Genomic DNA, 27,791 nt, shown 5'->3' on the forward strand with positions numbered 1-27,791 from the left:
AATCTTCGAACTTTACAGCGCCCTATATAAACGCATACAAGGAAGCGAAAGTGCCACAACCACCAATTCTCAAACGCACCAAGAGCGTCCAAAAAAATTATCCTACGACAAGAAAATATGCAAAACGACGATTTCGAACAGGGACTCGTCTGTCCCAGCTTCAACTGCTACTCCTCCGACAAACTAGCAGATGCCGCCGCCAAGGTCTGTCGGGAATTGGACCACCTCAATTTGCTTGAAGAATCGGAGTCCGGTCAGTTAGCAGACTGTAAAAATGACAGCGAATCCGCCACCGCCGACAAGGAGGAGGAGGATGAGTTCGAATTCGTGTCCTTTCAGAAATCCGCCGACCAGGTTTTCTTCGACGACCGCCAGATCGGCCCCGTTTTTCCCGTGTTCAACCGCGACCTCCTGCTGGATAGAAGTCAACCTGATCTCCTCGCCGGCGGTCGGAATGATAAAAAGGTGGAGGAGGACGACGATGGTGTGCCGTCATCGTCATCGTCCGAAGTGGACGAGCTGGAGGCGGTCCCACCGGGGACATACTGCGTGTGGATGCCGAAATCCGCGTCGGCAGAAGCGCGTGGGAAGTGCAAGAAGAGTAAGTCGACCGGAACATCGTCGTCCGGAACGTCGTCGTCTCGGCGTTGGAGCCTCCGGGATTTGCTTCGGCGGAGCAACAGCGAAGGCGGCAAGAACATGGTGTTCTTGACCCCTTTGTCGTCCAGCTCCAAGAAAGTGGAAGACAACAAGGAAACCAGAAAGAGCTCCGGGTCGGAAACCGGGTCCACATCTGGGTCTGATAGGCCCAGGAAAAAGCCCAGTACAGGCTCAAACGCGTTGTCGATGGCTCACGAGGCGTTCTATGTGAGGAACAAGACGGTGGCGAAGGACGGGTACAATAAGCGGCGTTCGTATCTTCCATACAGGCAGGACCTGGTGGGGTTCTTTGCTAGTGTGAACGCCGTGAGTGGAAGCTTCCCACCTGCTCTCTGAAAATCTAATAGTAATTAAATTAGCTTAATTATTATTAATTAACTTTTGCTAATCCTAGTTAGTTTGAGGGTTATGCCAAGTTATTTACACAATTTTCGACTTAATTTAAGTGTACAGGTTAATTAGTGTACTAAAAAGTTTGAAGTTTTTGACTTTTTGCTATAACTTGTTTGATATTTTATATAGTGAGATTAACTATTTATCTTTTACATTGGAGGGCAAATTGATAATCCTACTTATTTGTAATTTGTCACATGATTACATCTTCTTTTGTTAAGTTACCGATTCTCTCTACTTTTGAATTTGATTATACAACCATGTTTTGCGCTGCTGAAATAAGAGCAGCAAGTGTTGTTGAAACCCAATCATAAAGAGACAAATGTCTAATAATAGTTTTTAGTTTCTATTATTTAGACACGTGTTCATTTGTGATTAGTTTTTCAACAGCATTTGCTGCTTTTCTTTCAATAGCAAAGCATTGTTCTTGATTATGTATCTATTTTATTTGCTAAGAATTGATCAAATAGTTGTATACTGCTCAATTCCCCTTGGTGTCGGCATGATCTGTTGAAATTGTACAACCTATTATAATTATATGCGCGGATTATAAGATGCACTAGACATGATGTAGGACGATTGTTAACTATTGGTGTATGTATTAACTTTGCCTTTTGTTATTTCATAGAAGAAGGCTTTGCATTTGTAGTGTGCCTAGTTGAGAAGTCAATTTAATTAGGTTTCATATCAGTTACCTCCAATGGTGTTGATGTATGTCTTTACTCTTTGATACAACCTTTTTAATTTGCCTAGTTTAGAAGTCAAATTTAGGTTTCATATCCTTTTACTCCAAGTAATGAAATTGTCTTTTGAAGATTTTTTTTTTGGTGCCAATGGCAAGAGTTTTTTTTTTCTTTTTTATTTATTTTAACAAACGATATTATCTACATTAAGGGGGGGGATGATGAGTGAACTAAACCTTACAATGAGCCAACAATAATGCGGTTCAAATTCGCTTTTGGCGAGAATCGAACATAAGATCTCTCACTTACAAATAATGAGAAATACCACTAAACTGTAATACTAAGTCGCATGACGAGAGTTATATATTAAGAGAAAGTCGATAGTGACCAAACCAAATACTCAACAGTGACCAAACAAAACTTATCTGGTTATTTTATAAATAAATAATTTCATATGCTAACCGGTCTCTCATTGTTGACTTCCGGAGGAGCTCTCAACTCACCACTCATGACATATTTATTGTATTTAATTGTTGGAGATGTACCTTAAAAATCAATTTTGAGATTTCGTATAATTTAATGAAAAAAATTATTGTTTAACGTTGTCTTGTTAAATTTTATACGCTTAAACAGTAAGTCGAAAGAATATGTAATAGAGTGAATCTAATAAAAGGAAGCGAGATCCATGATACCTTTATTTCTCGAATACATTTATGCAACGAGGTATCTACAATGGTAAAAAGAATTATATTAAATTAACAAATTCTTTCCTTCATTATTAACACTTACGGAATCAAAAGATAAGTGGATTAATTAGTTATTACACACCTCAACAATCAGGTATTACAGGGCAGTTTATTCCATGTTCGAACCATGTGTCATTTTAATCTGGGCTTGCCTTGTTCAAGTAAGTAAATACGTTTTTTTAATACAATAATATTATGAGCAATATTAAGGGAATTCTTTCAGAAGTGAAATTTTTTATGAACTACCTGTCATCTCATGTTTTTGGTACAATGTTTTATAACGTCGACAATAAATTGATGTTAAATTATGAGGTGATAGAGAATCTATGGAAAATTTCACTTTAAAAGAGTACCATTAGGATTTCTTATACTATTACTAAAGAATTTTTTGTTTAATTTTTGCATAATGCTAGAGAAACTAAATTTTTAAACAAAATTATGTAAACCAAATGATATAGTTGTGGATAATTAGATTATTGAGTACGTGTAGATTTGCTCGAAGACAATCACCGTTCACAACGCTATCAAAAGGTTTCAATCATCTCTACCGTTTTGTCTTTAAACATAAAAGAGTTCCAATCAAAGAAATGGAGAAAAAGTGAGATGGCAAATGCTATGTGCCAAAGTGAACGGAGTTCAAGTTTGTTGTGCGCTACCGTTGGCTAAGGTATCTAGGTTTAAAGCATGTTGCTTAAATTGGGACCACTGATCACACTAAAATACATTGTGGGTAGGTTCGACACTCATCTCGAATAATTTATCTGTGTATTCTGAATAACGACGCTCAAATTATAACTTTTATAATTAATTTTTAAAAATTTATTTTAGAAGTGAGATACATTAATTATAACATCGACACATATTATAATACGTAGAACAATTGTTTAAAATATTGGTATTGGTAAAAAAATTGATATACAAATTTGTGGAAATATCGACAGATATATCGAATGTCGATACCGATCGACTTTTTTGATGGAAATGATGTAAATTGAAAATAAAACTTTAAGGATTGTCAAACATTGGTTTGGATGACAAATAAGAGTTTCACTAACATTTAACAAATGTGTTAGAAATATTAACAATATATTGATTTTAGCATAAACTTAAGAGTTTCTTCAACCTAACGTGAAGTTGACCCCCATTTTCCTATCTTTCTTTGATTTTTTTAAATATTTTAATGAAAATATCGTTTGTATCGAAAAAAATTTAAACACTATCACTGCTGCGTGAAGACTCAGTCCATGAAAGACATTTTCGTCAATCTAAAAACAAAATACTGTTCATGGTAAAAAATCATAAAGTGATGGATGTTTTCGGTTTTTTAATCATAAATAGCACTTCGACCAAAAAATAAAATACAAAAAGAGCATTAGTCCAATTACGCTGCTGTTTTTCTATTTTGTTTTCCAATTGCACAAGTTGTTTGCCCTAATTTTGGAAAATAGGAGAAAGCAAAAGTAGGAATCATTCATACCCAAATCCTAAAGTTAATTGGGATGAATATCAGGCTCATATTTTACATGGTTAGTTTTGAGTTTGATTTTTGACGATAGTGAATCAAATGATGGTTGCTACCAATATATTAAAATGCATATGTAAGTTTTTTCGACTCTAAAAAACATATAACAGATATGCTTTAGTCACCAACTAGCCTCCTTTTAAAAAAAATCCTGGAGTTTTTGTGTACAGTGGGAGCGGAAGTTGACACATTCTGAACTGATGAGTGCAAATCTGCCAGCTGCTGAGCTGAAACTGAAAGCCCCAGTTTGCCAGCCTCCTTGCGATTAATCACTAATGCTAATGGATGAGGTTATCATAATTACCAAGACTAAATTGTAATTAGCGTTTGGCTTGATGACAAAGTGGGTGTCTCCGTCCTTGACTTGAGCGTCGGCAGAGGGTAAAGTAAAGTGCCTACAGTAGCAAAGATTCGAATGAATTATTATTATTGTTTTTTTGGTATAGTTGTTTAATTACGATTCTGATACTGAGTGCAACTGAGTATATTAAAGAGAATTTTAACAAAAAAAACTTATGGTACTATTCATTTTAACGAAAAATTATATTTTTACACTAAAAAGTCACTCATGGTATTATTCACTTTGTCCTTATCGTTAAAACTCAAAGTTTTCAAGCCATTTTCATTAACTTTCTTTATATTAAATAGACGGAACTAAAATACAAGGATGTCACATATTTGTATGAAAATTGTCATACGTATGGCGTGATTGGAGTATTTTTGTTAAAATTTTCTCCCTTAAGAGCTATTGGTCGTCAATTCTCTCAAAACACAATGTTAAATAAAATAAGAAGTCACACATCGGTTATCTCACAAAACAAATCGCAACTTATATCAAATGCTTCCACTTCTAATTTCATTGAGGCCTTTTACATAAAAATCCACACCTATTAATTAGGTGATTAAGGGGGGACGATATTGATGCTATTAGTGATGGATTGCGGCTCGTCTCTTTGAAACTTTAACATGGTATCACAACGATTTTCAAATTTGAGCTGAAATTACTGGGTTCATTTACAAATATGACCGATGTAGCTCCACATCTGACCATCTCTAAAGTGGTCCAATGTAAGGTTGCGTATTGAATAAAGCAAAAAGTTCCGCATTAGTCATCTCACAAAACAAATCGCAACATTATATGGTTCAATTTCTAATTGCATTGAGATCATCTGCATAAAAACTCCACATAATAATTAAGCAGAAAAGTATTAAAGCTATTAAAGATGGACCGCAACCCGTCTTTTTAAAACTTTAACATTTGATTTTTTTTATATTTTTATTTTTGCATTAACTAACAAGAGTCACCAATGTGAACAATATGATGGTCAAACAATATGATAACTTCCAAATATGCTTTAATATACCAAGACACGGACTCCTTCAGTGTGAATTGCGAGATGGATAGATTGATTTCAACCTGATGACATGAAAAGGAAGACAAAACAAATGTGAGCACGAAATTAGTTAGGAGTGTGGAGCAAGTTAACTTTATTTGGGAAACTTGCGTGGAACACACCTTATTAATTCATATACTGCGATCGATCCGAGAGGTCAGGATCATGCTTCGAGAGAGGCTTGGGAATTGTTCAACTTTTACAAAATAATATTTATATGCTCCAAAACTCTTTCTTTCAACGTTGATCGATTCTCGTACGAAAAAAACTTTTCAATGTGTTTAAAACACGGAATGATACTTTTACATGTCAATATACAAGTAGAGAGATTTTTGAAAATAAAACTTCCTTCCATTTATATATGTGGTGTAAGACTCCATATTCCAGACATAACGAAAAAATTATTGTCAAATGAGAAATGCTAAGGGTACTTACTTAAAAATGAATTCTCGATGGATTCTCCGCCACTTCATGTTATAATGACACGAAAATTGACTCAAAATTATGAGGTGACAGAGTATTTGTGAAAAATCTTATTTTATTAATAAAAAGTACTGCTAATTTTAATTAGCGCACACCATTTCACACGTTGTGTTTAATTAGTGAATAGTGAGTACTGAGTACCACCATTTAGCAATGCCACCTCGAATTACAATATCACTTTATAATTTCTCTCTCCAAGGGACTAGGCAAAAAATATTCAAGGGGAGTTTCCGGGGATCTTAGGGATTTCGTAATCGTAATCGTGATCGTTCATCGTACATCGTGTGGTTAATAATTATTTCAAAATTTAAAATTTAAAATTAAATATAAATATTACCTAACGAAAGCTGATCGTACGATATACAATGAACGATCACGATCGTCAATTTCCTAGAATCCTCTAAAAAATAATCCGAGGATGATCATTTTCCTTCTTTGCTTTGTTGAAAGGGCTGAGGTAAATCGGCCCCACCGTTTTGTTAGTAAAAAAGAAACAAATAGATAATAAAAGTCTCGCGGTACGCATACGGACCCCCCCCCATCCTAAACTTAAACTTTTACCCTTCCAAGGTCAACGTCATACCTCTCGCGGGCACCGGTTGGTGGGCCATTATCCACGTGGCACTGCTGGTATTAGGATGAGCTGGCACGCACGTGACAGTCAAAAAGCACACTCGAGAGAGTTCACTGGATGGATAGAGTGAGAAGCTTGAAGAAGCACTCGCTCCAGCACAATCTCTGCAACAAATTCTAACCGTTTGAAACGGAAAAAACTGTCACCGATTCCTCGGGAAGAGGAAGATGGCGACTCTGCAGCTGCCGAGTTGTAGATCTCACGGTCGCTCTTTTCCTCCGCCGTTGATCAGCGCCTCTACCTCTTCCTCTTCCTCCGCGTTTTGGGGCGGACAGATGGCTTTCATCAACGGCCGCCGTTCATCGGTGGAGAAGCTCCGGTACAAAGGTGGCGGAGCGGTTAGGGTTCTTGCGATGTCGGGCGGTTCGTCTTCGTCGTCGTTCAAGATGAACTTGAACGAGTACATGGTCACTCTCGACAAACCGCTCGGGATTCGGTTCGCGCTCTCCGTCGACGGCCGAATCTTCGTCCACGCCCTCAAGAAAGGGGTACTTCCGCCATTTCGTCTTCATCACTCTCTCTCTCTCTCTCTCTCTCTCTCTCTCTAGAACAAAAGTTCCGAGCTTTTGATTGATTGATCGATGGATTGGTTTAATTTTATTGAATTTGAAATTGCAGGGGAATGCGGAGAAGTCCAGGATAGTAATGGTGGGCGACACATTGAAAAAGGCCGGCGATTTGTCTGCCGGCAGGCTTGCTGAAGCAAGCGACTTTGGTGATACGCAGTGAGCATGCCATTTTTTTTTGTACTATCTATAGAAACCCCACTTTGCGAGGTTCTGCGGAGGAATGTCGATTGTACGCAGCCTTACGTTTGTTTTTTAAAGAGGCTGTTTTCACGACCCGAATCCGTGACCTTTTCGTCACAATGGAGATTCGAACATGGGTGCATAGTACATTTGCCATCGCCAATGTGACTACGCCCACATCTGCGCACATAGTATGCCATTAACATTTTTAATTTCAGTTGCACGAAAGATGATGAAAAATGCGTAATTTTGACTTGTTAATGAATGCTGAGACACCGATGTTTTGTTATGGATGAATCTGAAGGGCAGTGGGCAAAGATTTGTTCCTTACTGTGCGCGAGATTCAACGTCTGAATTAGCTATTGAAATTTTCGAAATTCGTTCATGAATGTGTGTTCATATTTGTTTTTTATTTTTTTCAGTCTTTCGTTTCTCCAGGAAGATGCTGAAGGAGAAAACAGGATCTGTTAGCCTGGTTCTTGAGAGACCCCCCTCTCCTTTTCCAATTCAGCAACTGCTTCTTATGAATGATCTCGATAATCTGTTTAATAGAGGTCGAGTTCCTTTTGCAACTTGGAACAAGGCTGTGCTGGCTTCCAGTTTGCAATCATCTCCAGGAACCGGCGGGAACTCTGGCTTTGTTACGTTCTCCTCAAAGTTTCTGAACCCGCAAGGATGGAATTATTTGAATGGCCAAAATGGTCGCATTCAATCACCAATGCAGAAGAATACTGTTGCCCAACCCCTGAGCCAACTTGCTTGTATTTACGCTGAAGAGGAGTCCGGCGATGGAGAATGGGCTCATGGGAACTTCCCACTGGATGAATATGTTAAGGCATTGGATCGCTCTAAAGGCGAACTCTACTATAACCATGCTCTTGGTATGCGCTACAGTAAGGTGTGATGTTCATCAAATTCTTCAACTATAAACTTGCATTGAAAACTAGGGATAAAGGCTCATCTGTTATGTTGTTCATGTGTCAGATTACTGAACACATAAACGTTGGATCATGCATACAAACAGAAGATGATGTGGCGGCATTGGAAAATGTGGCGGTGAGTGCTATATTTGTAAAAATGTAAAACAACATTTTTCTGTTGTCATTGAAATATGCAGTCTACTCGTATACACATTGTATCAACTTCTTTTCTGTGTCTCTCTTTAACTGCTATGAAATTCTTCGTACAGGGAGTTACTGCTATACTGAATTTCCAAAGTGGAACTGAGACAGAAAATTGGGGAATAAATTCCAATGCAATAAATGAGTCATGCCAAAAGTTCGGTATTCTGATGATTAACTATCCAATAAGGTAAACAAAAAATCTGTGCACTATTCTATTTATCGATTGACAAAATTTATCTTTCCTTTTAAGTCACTTCAAATCATGGAGGTCAGGCATTAAATTTCAGAAATGGAAATGAGTTTCTGAAGTGTCAATTGCTTACAGCTCACTACCGAGGCCTTGTAAAACTTCTGAACCTTTTCTTTTGCAGGGAGGGAGATTCTTGTGATTTGAGGAAGAAACTACCATTCTGTGTTGGGTTATTATTACGCTTATTAAAGAAGAATCATCGTGTTTTTGTTACTTGTACAACTGGTTTTGATCGGTCTCCTACTTGCGTAATAGCATACCTGCACTGGATGACAGATACTTCCCTTCATGCAGCTTATAATTTTGTCACCGGGTTGCATTTATGCAGGCCTGACAGGTTAGTCGTCTTAACCATCCTCATTTCCTTTGAGTTTTACACATTATGAAAAGAAACATCTTGGCATGACAAAAATTATTTGTTGCGAGGAAGATCGCAATTCCTTGCTGTGAGTCTGTGAGTTGTTAAAGAAAAAGGAGTACTTTGTCACTAATTGAAAGATAACCTTGCAATTTCAATGCAGACCGGCAATTGCTTGGGCCACATGGGATCTTATAGCCATGGTGGAAAACGGGAAACATGAAGGGCCTCCAACACATGCTGTGACATTTGTATGGAATGGGCAAGAGGTAGTTGAAAACTTCAGTTTCAACTCCAATTTACAACGTATACTTTAGCAGTGATGTTGGTCATTGGATAAATCTGAAGGGACTATGAAAGAAAGGCATCGAAAACTTCTTTCTCGATGCCTTGCTTGGCGTAGGACTGTATCTGTAAATAGTTTTAAGCTCGTAGTTTTTAAAAGCATTATACTGTTCTATAGTCGAGCAGTAATAGAATTTATTTTGCTTCTGTTTGTTCTTCCTGATTCACCCTGTCTCTGTTTACAGGGGGAGGACGTAACCTTAGTTGGAGATTTCACCGCGAACTGGAAAGAACCAATTCGGGCAAATTACAAAGGGGGATCACGATGGGAAGCAGAAGTCAGACTTTCACGAGGAAAGTAAGTAAAAATCATTGTGTTATTTTGATTTTTACGACTAGAATAAAAATATGAGATCTAATGCCTTCTATTAACTTGTAGTGTTGAATTTTCCGTCAAGTTTTCTTAGACTAGCTAATCTTGAAAATGTCGCACGATGAGTTTATGTAATTTTCATTTTAAGCGATGACACGATGATGTTCTGCCCTGCAGGTATTACTACAAGTTCATTGTTAATGGGAATTGGCGGCATTCAACATCCTCCCCATCCGAAAGGGATGGAAGTGGAAATGTCAACAATATAATCATCATTGGCGATACTGCCAGCGTGAGACCTTCTGTTCAGCAACCGCAAAAGGTCAGTACACTAATATGCATTTCTTTTTCGTCGAGTGTCTTCTCTTCTTATGAATTTGAGCAAGTAGATTAGATCATTTAACTTGTTTTCTCTTCCAGTAAGCGAAAAATTGGACTTGTCCAAGTCCAACGAGTATGCTTTTCCGCCTAAATGATACTGATGGATGATGGCTGTTTTGACACTATGCTGTTTTAGGATGTGAATATCGTGAAGGTGATTGAGAGGCCATTGACAGAAAACGAGCGCTTCATGCTGGCGAAAGCTGCTCGTTGCGTTTCATTCTCAATATGCCCGATTAGACTAGCTCCAAAGTAGGTTGGCAAGTACAACGTACCTCGATTCAACAATTTTCGAGGCTAGAACATACAAATCGTGCAAATTAATGTCTTCTGAGTCCCTAAAATAAAGACATTTTCATAAATGTACCATGATGCAATTCCTCAGGTTGTTCTGTTTTTGGCGCCTTTTATGGGCCTATATGTCACTGCCCATGGAAAGCTTATGTACGCACAAACCCACTTGATGGATGAAATAAAAGCCGCAATTGTTAGAGACGTCAAATGATTGGTATTCCAAATTAATCACCTACTGTTAAGTAGATAAGTTAAAATACATGACGACAGACAGTTTTAGAAAGTTAATCAGAATATGTGTAATTAGGAAAACGACGCGTGTGTGGGTAAATGGTCGGGAATACATATGATTTCATTGCTTGATCGTGCGATACAAGGAGATTACATACAAGGAAAATATAATCCCAAAGATATGATTACATAGAATAAGTAAGTTCAAATATTTTGCACCCAAAACTCTCTGCGATTTATCTACTTGAGTGACATGTTTTTGGACCCGATTTTTCAGGATTTCGTCTACCAATCACCACATTGGCTGGGAAGTGGGGGCCAGCATAAGCATATGCCATCTAATCTAATGTATGCCGGAAATATGACACAAGGATGTCGACACATTGTTAATTAGAAAATGTCGACATGTATCATAACACAATCGGTTTAAGTCACTGAAGGAGCTTTTATAAGAGCTTGCATCAACTTATCAGACACTCCCACCCTTCTCTCCCAACTCTAGAGAAGAGCTAACATGTAACTAAGATACCAAGGTAATGGTATTTCAAACCAATCACGTTATCATGTTGAAAAGTTGAAACATAATAGTGTGTGATGGACTTAAAATGCCATCACCATCGCATCTCATGTTTCATGTAAGTTACTCTCATCTCGCTCTTTGGTGTTGCCTCAACTGCGCAGGGCTGCATTGTCCCAATTTCACTTCAACAATCATGGGGCATGAGCATGATGAAGGTGTGATCTTTTACTTTTTCATTTAATTTCTCGCGTGTAAGTAGAAGAAACTCGGATTAATGTTATATATCAAACAACTATTTTTCTCCGAATTTCACATTTCAAAGCCCGTAGATCGAGCAATTTGGACTCTTCAGCTTAAACTATGTGTTCTCATTAATTCATTCCACTAGTCCACTTCACACACAATCTCTCTCTCCAACGCTTATATATCTCTCTATTGAACGGTCCATATTGCTCAATCTATGGGCTCAAGAGTGTGAGATTTGGAGAGAATCTCAATCCATGCAAAGGAGCCACCAAAGGATGTGGAATTGCCTATTATGGGTTAAATTGGTGATCTTTATTTGTCATGTCACCAAGTGTATATATGTAAATATCTGCGTTTCTAGTTACGTGATTACCATGACACATAAGATTTTCTCCACAAATTTGCAACGAGTGTATTATAGATTGAATACCTTGAAGTCAATAGGTAGACTATATAACATACCATAGATAGAAAGGTGAGAAATCAGATTGCATCTTATATGTGGTCGTAGTGGGTATTAGAATGCACAGGAGCCATATGTTTTAAGGATAGGAGTAGGACCTTATCTATGTAATCCATCACCGATCATGTTGTCCACCATTATATCCATTTCAACCAAAGATATTAGAGATGCCCAGCACCAGAAGCTAGCCAGCATGTCTTCTTCAATCCTTTCAATTTTATTTTTATTCTTTTGGTTTTCACACTTTGGCTTTGTGGTATATATCCTCAGTTAGATTACAACTTTATCTACACTGTCATCCTAAACCCTGAACCATAAACCCCGAAAAGCTGAAAGTATACGGGGAGTATTATATGTACATGGCTTTCGACAATGTACATATATACCACAAGTCTTTTTAGAATACAACAATCTATGACATACGTTACATACATAATGGTAAAAACTTTCTAAACTTTTAAAGAGAAAGATGAACCTATCACATCTAATATAGTTTAAAAAACTAATTCAAGATAGGGAGATGTGGTTCCCCGTTATAAACATATTTGATATATTTCATGTGACTCAGTTAGAATTTAGAAGCCAATAATTAATCTTCAAATGTAATTCGGGAGACCCTACGATTGGGATGGTGGGTTTCTTTAAATTGTTCGTCTTTTCCTTGTTCACAAGTCACCAAAGTATGTAGCTATAGGAAGGAGATTAACTACCATGGGGTGATTCAGTAATTGAGGCAAATTTCATGGTGTATTTCACATGGTTGGTCTTAGCTAAGTCCGATTCCTGGCGCTGGTGAATCAAACAATGATGGCAAAGGAGGCTAAACTACCTCTATGAGTCTTCCCGGTCCCCGATAGGGTAGGTTGTTGTGACTTCGCCACTATCTAGTCCCTTTTTTTTTAAGGAGATTATAAAATAAATTTATAATGTATGTAGCTCACAATTGCATTAGTATACAAGAACGGGATGCATCTAACTCATCTCAACTGAATTATACATACAATATTACGATCGACTACTACATGCAATTGGGATATCATACTAACTTGATCATCACTCACACTCAAAACAATCGAGACACGACCAAGTGGGGCACTAGGGATTAAAATGTATCATGTGCCCCCAGACCCCCGCCACTATACTCCTACTCATGACAACACGAATGGCGTGGTGGCAGGTGGCAATCAAGTAAGTTTATTAGTGTATTCAAAATACTGTCACGTGTTACTATTTTACTTGTTCCGCTCGAATTTTAACGTGTGGATTGAAAAAGTCCAATCAACGGGAGATGAGACATATCAACTCTGCCTTTCATTCATATTATATAATACGCTAAATAATAGCACTATATGACGATGCTTCGAGGGATACACACAAAAATTTCGTGGCAAACAGGCAATGCAAAAAGTAGCTATTTAGGAAGATGATGGAGGTAAAAAAATAAATTTAGCAGTACTTTTGTGAGTGATAAGGGCAGATAGATGATAGAGATGCATGGTGGCCATGCACTTAATGTAAATGGTCTGTAGTAGTGAAAGGAGATAGAGAGATTGGGTTCATCTCCAACGTCCAAACCTCATCCATGAAGATTAGAAGCTCTCGTTGACTTAGATTTCCCTATCATATTTTTCAGAAGAGGCACTGGGTGGTGTGGTGTGGGGGTGGATATATCATATTCATATAGTTGTGGGATGGTGAGGTGTATAAAGCAAGGCAGTTCCAGAGTTGTTGCCCATCATGTCTTCAGCTTCGTTAGTTAAGAGCTTTAACCTCACCTCCTCCACCCTCTCTCCCGCTACCAGCAGGAAACCTAGTTGTATTTCTGCCAGAATCAGCACTTCTTCTTCTCCTTGTAGATCTCCTCCCCCTAACCTCATCCAAAACAAGCCTGTTACCTCCGTTCCTGCTATCACTCGGGTACTCTTATCTCTCTCTCTCTCTCTCTCTCTCTCTCTCTCTAGATCGTTCAACTCATCATGTGTACATTACTTTCAAGTAGTGTATATGACAATGTGACTGGCGACTACCTATGCTTCGAAAATCTGACAACAGTTGCTGATATAATCCGTTGCAAGAATGGAATGGGTAAAAGGTCTACTAGCAACCTGCAAGTAATATCCAACGATACAACCACTAATATGCCTTTTACCTATCCCATTCTGCGCCACTGAATGCTCGTAATTATTGTCAGTTTTTCTTGTAGTGGCAGCCGCTTTATGTGAGAATAATATGTATTGCCATTGTTTGGAACTTTATTTATCTCTTCAACAGTATTTATGTCTGATAGCTCTTTGGTTCACGTGGTAAAACTTCTAAAGTATAGAACGATAATTAATTGGTAGATGGAACTCTACCGGTGTACAATACCAGCCTCGAACACGTTTGATTATACATATACACATCATCATCTATCATTAATCAGTGTTCTTATCACTCAACTAATCCTCTTCTTATCGGGATGACGTGGACGCTTTTCATTGATTCAACATCCTTAAAAAATGACATGTGTATGGTTTGAACCAAAATGAATGAAAAGGAAAATTACACATGTATGGTACTAATTTTCCCTAATAAATATTTAGGTGAGATAAAAGGGTATAAATTAATGTTAAGATATTATTTGCGTGTGTGAAAAATAAGTAGAAGGAAGAAATGGCAAAGGAGTACGAAGAGGCCATTGCATCTCTCCAGAAACTTCTCAGTGAGAAGGAGGAGCTGAGGGCTGAAGCGGCTGCGAAAGTGGAGCAGGTTACAGCCCAGCTGGCGACGGCCGAGGCCAACGGCGCCACCAAGCCTTATGATGCCGCCGAGAGGCTCAAGAGCGGCTACATTCACTTCAAGAAAGAGAAATACGAGTATGCTCTCTTTTCTTGTTAAATATTAAATAGAGGATTAAACGAGATTCGCTTTCAACTGACTTCATATATATGAAGTTGCATGCAGACAAATTAATAACCATTTTCTTCCTTAATTTAACAGCAAGAATCCGGCTCTTTACGGTGAACTTGCCAAAGGACAATGGCCCAAGTTTATGCTGTTTGCATGCTCGGATTCTCGAGTCTGTCCATCACATGTTCTGGATATGCAGCCAGGAGAGGCTTTTGTTGTCCGCACAGTTGCTAACTTGGTCCCACCCTATGATAAGGTTTACACATGTCCTCGTCCTTTTCTTTCTTTTGTCACAAGAAAAGGTGGCTTCCCCTTTGTGTGTCCCTATACATACATACATACATACATACATATATATATATATATATATATATATATATTTTTAATTTAGTTTTGTCTGTGTTAATAGACTAAATACGCTGGAACTGGGGCGGCCGTTGAGTATGCTGTCTTGCATCTCAAGGTAATTAATTAATCTATGCATTTTGGTTTAATTTCTTGGTTTTGTAATAATTAATCATATTTAGCTAAATGCTTTTTTCATTACTAATATTAATTAATCTTTTGTATGTAATATATGTATGTTTAGGTTTCATACATAGTGGTGATTGGGCATAGCGCCTGTGGAGGAATCAAGGCACTCTTGTCTATTCCGGAAGATGGATCTACCCTTGGCACGTAAGCAAACAAGCCATTCTTTATCAGCTTAGGGTTGTTTGGAATTGTTCTTAACTTGTTAGAAGTGCTTAATTTCTGAAGAACCACATGTTAGTTGCTCCAGAAAGCGCTTTTACAAGCCAGAAACACCTTTAACATTTGCTGTCAAACGTACTCATAGCTGTTTTTGGTTGTTAGAAAGTTTACTTTCTAGCTCTTTCAGAAGCAATCCCAAACAAAAACACTTAATTATTTTCTTAATTATCAAATGATGGGAAATTAACATATAAACATGTGCATGCTGGATCGATGCATGGATGATGCAGTGACTTCATAGAAGACTGGATTGGTATCGCATCGCCAGCAGGGAAGAAGGTGAAGGCAGATCATGGTGCCGATGCTCCTTTCGCTGATCTATGCGGCCACTGTGAAAAAGTAAGTACGGATATAAGAATCCATGTACTTAATTACTAGTTAGCGCCGTATTAATTTACTAACTGACTGAAACGAGTGCAGGAGGCGGTGAATGTATCGATCGGAAACCTGCTGAGCTATCCGTTTGTGAGAGAGGGTTTGCTGAAGAAAACCCTAGCAATCAAGGGAGGATACTATGACTTTGTCAACGGACGTTTTGAGCTCTGGGATGTTGATTTCAGCCTCAACCCCACCTTCTCCGTATGATCGTAATCACATTCCCATGCAACTCAATTGCTTCCTGTTTGTAATTTCCTTCTTAATTTCATCTGCAGCGTCGTCTGCAAATGTAATCGTATAATTTCCTTGAGATTGTAATTACATCGTTTGCGAAAAAATAATAAACGGAGATCCACGTTGGCTCCTTCGTTCATCATTTCACATGCAAAATTTATTTAATTTTCCGGTTTGAATTTTGTTTACGTTGAGAGTACTGCAATTTTGTTGTTTGTTGTTTGTTTTAGCCACGGTGACTACCGTAGTGCACAGGAAGCTGTAGGGCATATGGGAGGAGACATTTTCTAGGGTGCCGAAAACATGGTTGGGTACACAATATTATAATACAATTGGTATACTGAGCTGTGTTTCCGGCATACTGAAAAATATGAGAGAGACAAGTGATGAATCATATTAATTAATTACACATATGACGATAACTCGGACCGGGTTTAATTATATTTAGAAGGTTATAACATTCCAGGTGTATTCAATTAGAATTAGAATTTAAAGAATTTGGAAAAGTTGAGGAATTAGAGGGAATTAGAGAGATTTTGTAATGTATTTTAAGCATCCACAAATCTCACCTCTTCCTATGAGATTTTAAGGGAATTGAATCAAAATTTTACATAAAATCTTTACAAATTAGTTAAACTTTATAAAAATTCATGAATTTATAAATTCATTAAAATCTCTAAAATCCCCAATTGAATACACCTCTTAGTGAGCGATCTGTAAAACTAAAAAATAGGCTGAAACCCCTCTGTAAGGCTCCACTCTCCCTAAACATTTTGTTACAAAAAAAAAAATGCAATAGTGATAAACAAGAAATCGAAATATTGGAATGACCCATTGGCTCTTTTGCAGTTGAGGACATATTTGGGCCGTATCCAACTATTAAATAAGCCTGACCCATTTTATTTCCATGCTTTCAGTACAAAACCTGGAATTTGATGCTTTTAGTGCAACCCGTATCCGACAATAAATAAACCCGACCCATACACACATACAAGCATAGTTGTAGCGTTCAGTTGTGCATCATAAACATGGAAGAAGATTCAACTACCATACATCAAAGGATCAATTGTTAACTGAGACAGTTTATGTACAAGACCCTTCCATAAGACTATCAATACACAAACAATGGCGATATGTCCTGTTTTTTCGGTTTACTGAGAATTCATCAGATCAAAGGCGATCCGTCCCCATACTAACTGGTCATGTCTCATGTCTCATGTCTCGTCGGCTTTTGGTTCAAGTACAACAGGGATTTTCTCCTTATGATCACCCCGCAACACCTCCACAATCACCTGAGTCCAAAAGATTACATTCTAATGTTGAAATGCGAAAAAAGGCCGAAGGGAGAAAAGTGCGTTTGTGCTAGAATGGTTCCAGATTTTTAGAGGCTAGTTTAAAATTAAAAGGGGCAGTGTGATATGATAAACGAACATACCTTATCGCCCACTTTACACTGATCGAGAATTCTATACAAGTCGCTGCCATTGCTGATCTTTTTTCCGTTCACAGATGTTATAATGTCACCCAATATGAGTCTACCATATGTGTCACGCTTGGTTGGTAGCAGTCCCTGCCAAATGGAGGTTCATCAGCTCCCTTTTAGTCATTTTATCTAACAAAAACAAAATGATTTCTGTCGTACATGAAACTTCGAATGGAAAAACAGGAAAGGAGAGAATACCGCTTTGCCTGCTGGACCGTTAGCTGGTGCGTCTAAGACGAGCACTCCACTAACCCCCAACTGTTCAACAGATTGATCAGGTGCAAACTTAATCCCTAAAATAGGTCTAGTGACCTTCCCAAATTTGACCAATTGGTCAACAATGCCACTTACCTGAACAGGTAAAAAATTAAAATGTAAGTCAGAAGTTTTATCTCAAAGCATGTTAATGAAGGAATGTCAAAAGAAGGAACTTGACATGATATCCACTCACCGTGTCAACTGGAATTGAAAATCCAACACCGGATGATGCACCAGATGGAGAATATATAGCTGTGTTTATCCCAATAAGCCTTCCCGTACTATCTAGAAGTGGCCCCCCACTGTTACCAGGATTAATGGCAGCATCTGTCTGTATAACGTCTTGAATTGGACGGCCAGTAGCAGCAGAACTAATTTCTCTACGAAGCCCACTATTACAGAAAGAATGCATCAGCAAAAGAGTGTAGAATGAGAAGGAACCGAAAACAGACCACTGCCGCCAATCCAAACATGTCAAGATAGAGTTCATGAAATTTGTACCTGATAACGCCAGTGGTAAGAGTATGGTCAAGCCCAAACTGCAAAGTTATATAAAAAGGAAATCAAATTGTCAGTTAGTTCAACTATTTGCTTAAAGCCATAGCGAAACCCTTCACAGAATATAGTGAGTGAAGGATCACGCAATTATAAGCCCTGTTACAAGGAGGAGATGTTCCTTCATAACCAAAACCCAAAGATCATTAAATGTTCTTAAGCTTATTCAGCATCCGTTTGATAGTAAGCACAATCATATTGGTATGTGTAAAATACTGCACTTAACTTATTATCTACCAATAATTGAACTAAATGAGTATCAAGTATCTTAGTTGTATTTGAAAGAAAAAGATAAGCATAGTGCAGAAGAGAGGTTGAAAGTAAAGTAATACTTACAGGATTACCGATAGCAAACACTTTCTGACCAACAAGCAAGTCTGCAGATTGACCAATCGGTATGGGCCTTAGTTTCTCTTTTGGGGCATCAACACGTAGAACAGCAACATCCTTGTCTTGGTCGAATCCAACAACTTTTGCATCATAAGTAGACTGATCAGCAAGTGTGACCCTATATAAAAAAAGTAACAGTGTTATGTAATACAATTACAAACCATGAGAAGTGCCACTGTCAAAGAATCGAAAATGAATCAAACCAAAATACATTTTGAAACGACCAAATGACGTCAAACAAATAATTAGCTGAATTTGTTACCAAAGGGTGTCCCATGCACGACCAGAGAAAAAGCAAGTATAATGAAGAATGGCCTTTAAGAAGAGTGAGGTGATGAAGGCGCTAAATATGGAGAAACAAATCTATTAAACAGACATACAGTGGACTCAATTCCATTGGTGGCAGAAGCATTTCCAACATATAGGAAGGATTCAGAACCCAATGAACTAAAAAGAGTCTCAAAGCTTCAAATGCAAATGCAATCCATTTACATCTTATAATCCCGGACTCTCCAAACTCCATAAGTCTAATGACATAATGCTTATGTTATGGGCAATCATGGATGCAACCCATATCGGTAAATAAGCTGCAAACTTCAGCAAAATTACAACGAGCTTATCATAACCGAAGTAAGTCAAAATGAATAGAGAACTCATAAATATTTAACGCGCTTTGGTTAGCAATACATTTGATGCTTAGGCAAAGCAGAACCATATTAAAGAATCACACTTTTCTCGTACCACAACCAAGTTACAATGTCCAAACCAAACTTCAATGCAACAAAAAAGTTGATGCATTTCAACAAAGAACGACTCAAAAACCAACTAACCTGAGATCGGAAGCACCACGAATCACGTGGTAATTGGTGACAATGTGGCCGTCTGCATCCCACACGAAGCCTGACCCAGACCCCTGCGGTACCTCAAACACGTCCAGAGTAAACGCATCCTGCCTAAAACCCACAAACACCAATCACTCCAAAATCACAATCCAACCACAACCCAAAAATCACAAACAAAACAGATATCGAAAGTGCAGACATGGCGGCTACAGCGAATGTGCTCTCAATGCACACGAGTTCGAATCCCGCTCTTGGCAGTTTAGATTGATTTAGAGTAGGATATAGCTTGTACATAAAAATTAATAGAAGTTGAAAATACTCCAAAAATGGCCCAATTTTTCAGCAAAATCCAAAATGTTCAAACTTCAAAAGTACCTGGCTGCAAGATTGGTGATGTAAACAACAGAGGGAGTGTTCTCCTGAAAGAGCTGAACCGTGGCGAGCTCATCGGACTGCAGCTTCCTCGGCGGAGTGACTACGAAAGCCGATGCCGGATCCACATCGGCGATGAACAGGGAAAGCGACAGAGCCGCGGAAGCGCAAACAATGAGGAGAGATTCGACGACCGAGGAGAACGGGTTGTTGGTGGCGAGCAGAAGCTTGTGGAGGCACGGCGGGTAGGAGGACTTGTGCGGCGGGATCAAAGACCGCTTCTGGGTTTTGTGGTGGAGGAGGGAGAGGATGGGGGAGGGGGAGGCTGAGGCGGCGGGTTTGTGGCGGGAGAAGGATTTGGAGAGCGGGAAAGGAAGGAACTTTCTGCATGGGGAGCGAGAAAGTGGAGAAAAAGAGTGGAAGTTTGTGGAAATCAGTGAAGAAGAAGCAGCCATCTGGTTTGTTTTTTTTTTTTTTTTTTGGAAAGCTGCCTGAAGGGATTGTCCGGTTCGATTCCGGTGATATTTATATCCAAGCAAAAATTATATAACGAACATTGTGGATTAATGTAGATTGTCCTGTAGCGAGAGAGTTTGTTGCGGCTTGGGACCCTCTCAATGCAAGTCTAAGCCCCGTTTACGAGAATAATTTATATGAAACGAATTTAGCATGATTGTAATAATACATTATTATTTGTAAATTTTATTTTATTTATTTAACGGTAAATTTACTTTATGCAAGTTATTTTTTTGTTTAGGTGCTTTTAGAGAGTTGAAAATTGTTTCTGATAATAAAAAATACTTTCAATTACCGTTGTTAAAAAAATTTAAATATTTTAGGACTAGTTGGGAAGTGCTTCTAAAATGAATGAAAGCGTTTTTTATGAAATTGTTTTTGGGTTCCGAAAGCACTTGAAGTGATTTTCCAGGATTTACTTGCATTTTTACTAAAAATTGATTCCAAAAACACTTTCATAAAAAAAGTGATTTCAATTATTTAAAAGTATTTTCAAACGAATTCTTAAATTTTAGAAGTGTTTTATGGAAACACTGGTAAAAAGCACTTGGACTATTTGTAAATTCTTATTTGTAAACAAAACACTTCTAATAAAAATGTACTTTGTTTATATACAACAATATTAAAAAAAATAAAAGTTAAATTAGGGAATAAAATAAGTCATTTAGGTCTCAAACTCGTAATCAATATATTAGCTTGTTTACAAATGTAAACACTGGATAAGAAAACCCGTCATTTAAGTATCGAACTCGTAATCAATAAAATCAATGTGTTTATAAACTTAAACATTGGAGCTTGGGTAATAAAAAAATATCCTCATCGACACGTGCAGAGAGGCAATTTTATGTTGTATTATATTATTTAAACGTTAAAACTGCCGGCCAAGATGAAACCACAATCCTATGCACAAAGACTTTGTATTGAGTTTGTTTCCAAAAGACAAAAATTACAACCTGATTTGTCAATTCAGTAACAATCATCTTGTCCTCGACCATTTCTCCACATTAATATATTCCAAGGTTCAAATCATTTTCCTAACAAACCTTCTTCAAGCTTCACATCCTTTTCTTAACAAACTACTAGGAAGTTTAAAATCCGATACAATCCAAATCGATCGCCCTAATTACTGCGAATTTCGATGACTTCATCGGATTAGATTGAATCTCGAATTCAAAATCCAATATGATAACATATCATAGGGATCTGACGTGAAAACAGAGTGCCGGCTGTCAATTACCTTACGCTCTCCCCTATCCTTTATTTGGGCTTGGACGGGGAGCGTAAGATAAACTTAAAACATATGATTGGTGTAAACACGAAACGCAGTTATGGAACTAAAAACAATTGATTAGATTAGTCTCCTAGGAGTCCCCAAAAAAAGGCAGCATGCATATTCACAAGACGCATGAATCCAACCTCCTATTTTATGTAACCCCCCAAAGACAACAAAACGTAAAGCCGCCTAGTCTTCGAAAAAGGAAGACGAGCTTCAACTTGAAACTCGACGCTTTTGAATGCTCATCTGAGCATTGATCAGTTTTTGAAAGGGAAAAAGGTCAGAAAGATGAGGAGTTACAAGATTTTTCCCAGGGGTCTTAGTTCCTTTGGAATGCCGTCGAAATTTCCAGCATTTATATCTGACTGTAGCATCGGTCTTTTTCCAACTTTCCAAACAATGCCTTCGGCCAGGTGCTCCTTATTCGGTGTCAACATGACGAAATTTGGATCAGCTCTTTGATAACTGCAAAACGGTTAAAACGATGCATTCTGCATGAGACGAGTTCATATATCTTCAGGAAGAAATGATCATTGACCATGTATACATGCATTAGAATATGAGACCACATCTAACTATGGAAAACAAAAAGAAAAGGCAGAAACAAATGAATGAACCTGGCTTGTCTAAGATTCTCCACACGAAGGCCAAAACCGTAACCTGTCTCACCAACAACGTGATTTCTCGTAGCTGCAGAACACAAACGTATCGGTTTATTGTACTCATCCAATATTTCGACACACAAATTTAAATGCAAAGCAAGATTTAACAAAATCAAAGCAATACTACGCCATTCAGGTCGAAATCCAAGACAACAGAAAGAAATACAAGTTTAATGGTCCTTCATATTTCAAAGGGATCTAGTTACACATGTAGCATGTGTTTTGTTGAGCCATTTAGTTAAGTTAATAATTAGGTCATCACATTTAAAGTCTGATGCGTCTCATGAAAATCTACCAATTCGAGATACCTGAAACGCTGAATGTGAAAGAAGGTTTCCACCAGGACTTAAATGCCAATGCTATCGACGAGCTGAGAGGGCCCACCTTTCCCTGCATGGATAAAGAATAAGTGTTTCATGAACTTGATATGATCCAATATTGCAAGTACAAGGTTGCATCAAATACGCTACCTTCAGCATGAAGTTCTTATTGGCTTGCCAAGATGCAGCTACTTGAAAGGTGGAATCTGGGACATTAGGTCCATTGGTTGATTTAGGTACATCGCTTGATTCTGGTACATCGCTTGATGATTTGATATCATCAACCCTAAAATAGCATCACAATATAATCAATTCTCACCAAATTTGTTGCATATTACAACATTTAATTATTTACCTTGTCTGCAATTCAAAGCCGAAATCGATATAATTCGTAATTCCAACTACTTCATTTTCTTCAAGGGGGTTTTTCACCTGTTCAGTGAAAGCAGTTCAAAGCTAATTAGTACAGTATATGTTAATTCAAATATAAAAACTAATTTAAAGGATATTTTCTGTAGCAAATAACAAACCGGGGATGGACAATACCCGTCTTTGGACCACCACGTGTTGATAAAATGAGGCGATGAACTGCAGTACAAAAATTAATGTTTGAGATCCACAACGAGTAGTATAACATGCTCTCAAGTATCCAGCATTGGAAAAAACCATGCATAGATAAACTAATTTACTTCAAGATTTGGAGGTGCTAGAAAAACTATTGAATGTCGGATAAAACACTCGAGACATGGAATCGATTAAACTTCACAAAAGTTACTAAAACAAAATGAAAGAAACCTGAGAACTTCTTGATAGCTCGAGACCAAAATTGAATGATGGACTCAAAGGGCTGCTTGATCCCACTCCGTAACCGATTGCAGCACTCCAATTCTTTAAATTTTTGTAGTTGTGAGTATCTTTACTCCCATCTAGAAAGAATTAACAAATGAGATAATCATTTGAAATAAAATTGTAATAAGATACTAATCTAAATTTATCGACAACAGCTCATACCAATGTACACAAGAACTACAAACTAGAAAGTAATAGGGAAATTGGTTCTTTTAAGTATCTTGTACTATAGATATGGTGACATTCTTGAGTGAAACTTTTCTACTTCATGGAGAAAACGTATACCCAATTCTGAAAACCCACATTCAGTCCAGTAATGTTAAGGTAAGGCATCTAAGTGACTTACATTCCGGCTCATACTGCACCCCAGCTGTTAGTCTTCCCATCTTGCTCACCAACCATGCCCTTCTTGGACAATCATCTTTCACTGCATAAATGGATAACTACATTAGATAATGTTTTCAATGCCCCCTGTAAGTTCAGGTAGAAATTATGACGCCAAAGTTCTCTTCCCTTCTAATATTCAGATCATGCAAAAGTGCAATCTTACATTATAAAAATAGCCATTCCCAAAAATTTACAGATAAGCCAAACATGAGTTTATCCAGCAACATTTCAAATTTTTCCCAGTTTATATTGGAGGAGTTGATAACTTACGAGATAAGTTTACTAGCTGCGCCATGATACAGATAAAAGTAAATTGAATGTTCAGAACCAAAATATAGGTATCAGTTATGTATGTGTCATAAGCAAGAGTACTCCAAGAACTGAAAATTGAGGTTACATACAGGAGAAGGGCATGGCAGTAGCGCCAATTGACAAGTTTGACGAGCCATATCTTAACCCCATAACACCAATGTCTTCAGAAGTTATTCTACAAGAGTAACGAGCTCTGTCAACATTACACATTTCATGTGTATGTGCACCCAACTATTTCTACTAGGAGGTTTTCCATGCGACGCACCTTTTTTTCAGCAACATTGGGAAAATTCCAAATGCTCCCAATCCATATCTAGGGTAGTAACCACAGGCCCTCATCTGCAAAACCCTGAAGTGACGCAAAATATGGGAATATGCAAATATATAGTCATGTTTTTGAACAAGAAAAACCGAAAAAATCATAAGTAAAAAACAACTCTTTTAATTCAGAAAGATGTCCTTACGGATCAGCATTTGACACGAAGAGGTCCATGAATGTGTGAGGATCATCAACATCACTGCCAAATCAAACAATATGAAGATACTGTTTTCGATACCACATTTACGTCCAAGATATTGCCCATAAAATGCAATTCATGCACAAATACAATGGGAATCTGAATCTACTTCCAAGTACCTTTGCCAGCGGAAAAATGCATTTCCAATTATATTCTCCTCGGGTTTGTGATCGAGCGGTCCTGCAACCTAAACAAATTAAGGAAACAAAAATAGCGAAAATATTTCCCTTGGCATCAAACCATCAACTTTCTAAAAATCATCATCATGAAGGATACAGTTGCAATCAAATCGACGTGAGGGTCGTCGATGGGCTTCAGCATGATCATTGTGCTGAAATGCCGAGCTTGTTCAAAGTAATCGTCAAACAGACATTTCAAAGCAAGCTTCCCAAACAACAAGTCATACGACGACTCCAACATCCTGCATCAAAATTATTCTAAAAATTCAAACAAAAAAAATTAAAAAAAAAATCACTAAAATAATCAAATAAACACATTCAACGACGATTTAATTGCTGCAGATAATCAAACGCCGGCCAATTTTAGCAAGCAGAGTGGCACTCCGCTCACAGTAAGCAGTGAAGACCTCAAACTTTCAAGAATTCACAAAAACAAAAACAAAAAATCGAATGAAAAATAAAGAGACGTGGAGAGGATCGTAGGGGGCCGAGTTAGGGAAAAACCTGGTGCGGGCGGCGAGAGGAGGGTAGTCGAAGAGCGGCGGAACGAGCACCATCGGCGGCGGTGGCTCCTTGTCCAGAAAGTTTCCCATCTCTGCCTCCTCCGGTTGCTGGCGACGGCACAATGCAAGGGTTTCCGAGTACGGAATTGAAATTATGGATGAAGAAGAAGACGAAAAAATCTCGACGAGACTGTTGTTTGCTTGTGATTTTGGTTTAATTTGTGAGAAGCGAAAGTTAAGGAACCGCCTGAAAAAATAATAAGAAATTATAAATAAAAATTATAAAACCGCGCCCGCGTATGTCTGCGCTCGGGACTGCTGAGGCCTAGGCCCAAATGTCGATGACCGTTTCAACGCTCCTGATTACGTGGCAGGTCCAGGTGGCACCGTGGACGCTCAAGTGGGCCAGTTTCATGAAAGCCCAATGCTAAGTTTCTCTCCATTTTTTGGGGGTCTAATGAAAGCCTTAAGGCCCAAACTAAATAAAACAAAACAAAACAACTCATATTGGAAAGTGAGTTTTGAATACCTTTTTAACTTCTTACTCTGTTTAATCATGATTATTGATTTCGTTTGATTTATTGAATTCGATACCCATAAATAAAGAAAGGTATGTAAAAAGCTAAAAAGTGTGTGTGAAAAGTCATTTTTCCAAACCACAACAAGTGACCTAGTGGTAAGGGTGCAGATAACGATTCTCCAATAAACAAGAGATGTGGGAGGTGCTGGGTTCGATGTTCCAAGCTGGTGAGTCTACTTGACCCCGGCCACTGGAAAAGTGAAATTTCTCATAGCCTTTTTGGATCCAGAAGGGGTAGATAACCATGACTTACCATCAGTTTCCCCCTTTAAAAAAACAATCACTTTCCCAAATACAACGTATCAATATGTAATATAAAAGGTTTATCACTAAGTGAAGGCAGCTGTATGAATCCAAAACACCAGTGCACTCAACTTTACGTCAAGTCTTGCGCTAGCATTTTAGTTATGGATATATGCTAATATATTGAAATAATGTAATTTCAATCATTTTGTAACGAAACAAAACTGTGGCCTAATCGCATGCTGTTCCATTTCCATTCAATTGTTCTTGTCCCTATCGAATTTTCTGGTGCAAACGCCTGGTTTCTTTGTTCGGCTTCCAGAGTTCAAAGAGGCACATGTGGAGTCTGGTGGACTCTAGAGATGTCTCGCCCGGAAAGTCATTTTCCGAACATGCTTAGGTCTTGAACCCACTTATGAAATGATAATTTTCTCATATTAGGATTACGTGGCAGGTCCAGGTGGCACCTTGGACGCTCAAGTGGGCCAGTTACTTGACAGCCCAATGCTCACTTTCTCTCCATTATTTGGGGTCTAATGAAGGCCTTAAGGCCCAAACTAAATAAAACAAAACAAAACTCATAATGGAAAGTGAGTTTTGCATATCTTTTTAACTTCTTACACACTTCTGTGTTAATCATGAATGTTGACTTCGTTTGATTTATTGAATTCGATAGCTATAAATAAAGAAGGATATGTGAGAAGCTAAAATGTGTGTGTGAAAAGTCACTTTCCCAGACCACAGCAGTGGCCTAATGGTAATGGTGGACTGTGATTCTCTAATAAACAATAAATGTGGGATGTTCCGGGTTTGATACTCCGAGCTGGTGAGTCTGCTTGATTTTGATCACTGGCAGAGTGAAATTCTCCATAGCCTCTCTGGGCTAAAAAAAAGTGGATAACTGTGACTTGCCACCAATTGTCCCTTTAAAAAAATAAATAAAAGATAAAATCACTTTCCCAAATATGACATATCAATCTATAGTAGAAAAGCTTTATCACTAAGTGAAATCGCCTGTATGAATAAAAAATAGCAGTGCGTTCGATTTTACGTTAGGTCTTGCACTAGCATTTTAGTTATGGATATATGCTAATATATTGAAATAATGTAATTTCAATCATTTTGTAACGAAACAAGACTGTGGCCTAATCGCATGCTGTTCCATTTCCATTCAATTGTTCTTGTCCCTACCGAATTTTCTGGTGCAAACGCCTGCTTTCTTTGTTTGGATTCCAGAGTTCAAAGAGGCACATGGTGGATTCTAGAGATGTCTCGCCCGGAAAGTCATTTTCCGAACATGTTTAGGTCTTGAACCCATTTATGAAATGATAATTTTCTCATGTCATAACATTTATCTTTTTTTTTTTAGTTAAAGTGGTTTCTGAGATTGACATAACTTTTCACATTGATCATTGAGATTGAAAAGCGATAGAACTAGTCATTGAATATGTCCACGATCAATCATTTTGGTTATTTCTTGAAAAGTCTCTGTTAAATTGAGGG

General features: G+C 38.0%; 5 protein-coding genes across 10 annotated transcripts; 3 read left to right on the top strand and 2 right to left on the bottom strand.

Annotated features, from left to right (window-relative positions):
• The first annotated feature begins 36 nt into the window (after positions 1 to 36).
• Positions 37 to 1,205, top strand: LOC137709281 (uncharacterized). The gene has a single exon (XM_068448369.2). The coding sequence runs from the start codon at positions 118 to 120 to the stop codon at positions 994 to 996; it is 879 nt and encodes a 292-aa protein (XP_068304470.2). The 5' UTR covers positions 37 to 117; the 3' UTR covers positions 997 to 1,205.
• A 5,216-nt stretch (positions 1,206 to 6,421) lies between these two features.
• LOC137708652 (phosphoglucan phosphatase LSF1, chloroplastic) lies at positions 6,422 to 10,537 on the top strand. Of its 4 annotated transcripts, none has more exons than XM_068447773.2 (10): positions 6,422 to 7,003; positions 7,134 to 7,240; positions 7,703 to 8,162; positions 8,249 to 8,320; positions 8,454 to 8,575; positions 8,760 to 8,975; positions 9,160 to 9,265; positions 9,527 to 9,639; positions 9,832 to 9,976; positions 10,172 to 10,537. In XM_068447773.2, exons 1-10 carry the CDS (start codon positions 6,683 to 6,685, stop codon positions 10,289 to 10,291), a joined length of 1,782 nt encoding a protein of 593 aa, XP_068303874.2. In that variant the 5' UTR covers positions 6,422 to 6,682; the 3' UTR covers positions 10,292 to 10,537. The 4 variants fall into 4 exon arrangements, with proteins under 4 accessions (XP_068303874.2, XP_088545251.1, XP_088545253.1 ...); XM_088689125.1 differs by having other exon boundaries at positions 6,563 to 7,003; positions 10,075 to 10,537; XM_088689127.1 differs by having other exon boundaries at positions 6,571 to 7,003; positions 7,134 to 7,455; positions 7,687 to 8,162.
• Positions 10,538 to 11,019: 482 nt separating this feature from the next.
• LOC137708789 (carbonic anhydrase 2-like) lies at positions 11,020 to 16,185 on the top strand. 2 transcript variants are annotated; one of them, XM_088689128.1, is made up of 8 exons: positions 11,020 to 11,093; positions 11,242 to 13,706; positions 14,433 to 14,644; positions 14,769 to 14,934; positions 15,088 to 15,141; positions 15,268 to 15,356; positions 15,662 to 15,770; positions 15,852 to 16,185. In XM_088689128.1, exons 2-8 carry the CDS (start codon positions 13,527 to 13,529, stop codon positions 16,014 to 16,016), a joined length of 975 nt encoding a protein of 324 aa, XP_088545254.1. In that variant the 5' UTR covers positions 11,020 to 11,093; positions 11,242 to 13,526; the 3' UTR covers positions 16,017 to 16,185. The 2 variants fall into 2 exon arrangements, with proteins under 2 accessions (XP_088545254.1, XP_068304041.1); XM_068447940.2 differs by having other exon boundaries at positions 11,061 to 13,706.
• Positions 16,186 to 16,920: 735 nt separating this feature from the next.
• On the bottom strand, positions 16,921 to 20,564 carry LOC137707437 (protease Do-like 1, chloroplastic). Its single transcript, XM_068446303.2, has 8 exons — positions 19,947 to 20,564; positions 19,560 to 19,682; positions 18,676 to 18,847; positions 18,286 to 18,323; positions 17,978 to 18,176; positions 17,725 to 17,877; positions 17,479 to 17,613; positions 16,921 to 17,335 (listed from the first exon to the last, which is right to left on the bottom strand). The coding sequence occupies exons 1-8, from the start codon at positions 20,396 to 20,398 to the stop codon at positions 17,258 to 17,260; spliced, it is 1,350 nt and encodes a 449-aa protein (XP_068302404.2). The 5' UTR covers positions 20,399 to 20,564; the 3' UTR covers positions 16,921 to 17,257.
• Positions 20,565 to 21,785: 1,221 nt separating this feature from the next.
• Positions 21,786 to 26,344, bottom strand: LOC137708595 (uncharacterized). 2 transcript variants are annotated; one of them, XM_068447710.2, is made up of 14 exons: positions 25,467 to 26,344; positions 25,060 to 25,220; positions 24,903 to 24,970; positions 24,730 to 24,783; positions 24,531 to 24,614; positions 24,355 to 24,440; positions 23,913 to 23,993; positions 23,513 to 23,643; positions 23,264 to 23,305; positions 23,073 to 23,149; positions 22,868 to 23,003; positions 22,706 to 22,787; positions 22,353 to 22,425; positions 21,786 to 22,200 (listed from the first exon to the last, which is right to left on the bottom strand). In XM_068447710.2, exons 2-14 carry the CDS (start codon positions 25,201 to 25,203, stop codon positions 22,032 to 22,034), a joined length of 1,227 nt encoding a protein of 408 aa, XP_068303811.1. In that variant the 5' UTR covers positions 25,204 to 25,220; positions 25,467 to 26,344; the 3' UTR covers positions 21,786 to 22,031. The 2 variants fall into 2 exon arrangements, with proteins under 2 accessions (XP_068303811.1, XP_068303810.1); XM_068447709.2 differs by having other exon boundaries at positions 25,060 to 25,204; positions 25,467 to 26,335.
• Between the last annotated feature and the right edge of the window lie 1,447 nt (positions 26,345 to 27,791).

Source organism: Pyrus communis, chromosome 17 (assembly GCF_041283825.1).
Source record: "Pyrus communis isolate YQ-2024b chromosome 17, ASM4128382v1, whole genome shotgun sequence".
NCBI classification, from domain to species: domain Eukaryota; kingdom Viridiplantae; phylum Streptophyta; class Magnoliopsida; order Rosales; family Rosaceae; genus Pyrus; species Pyrus communis.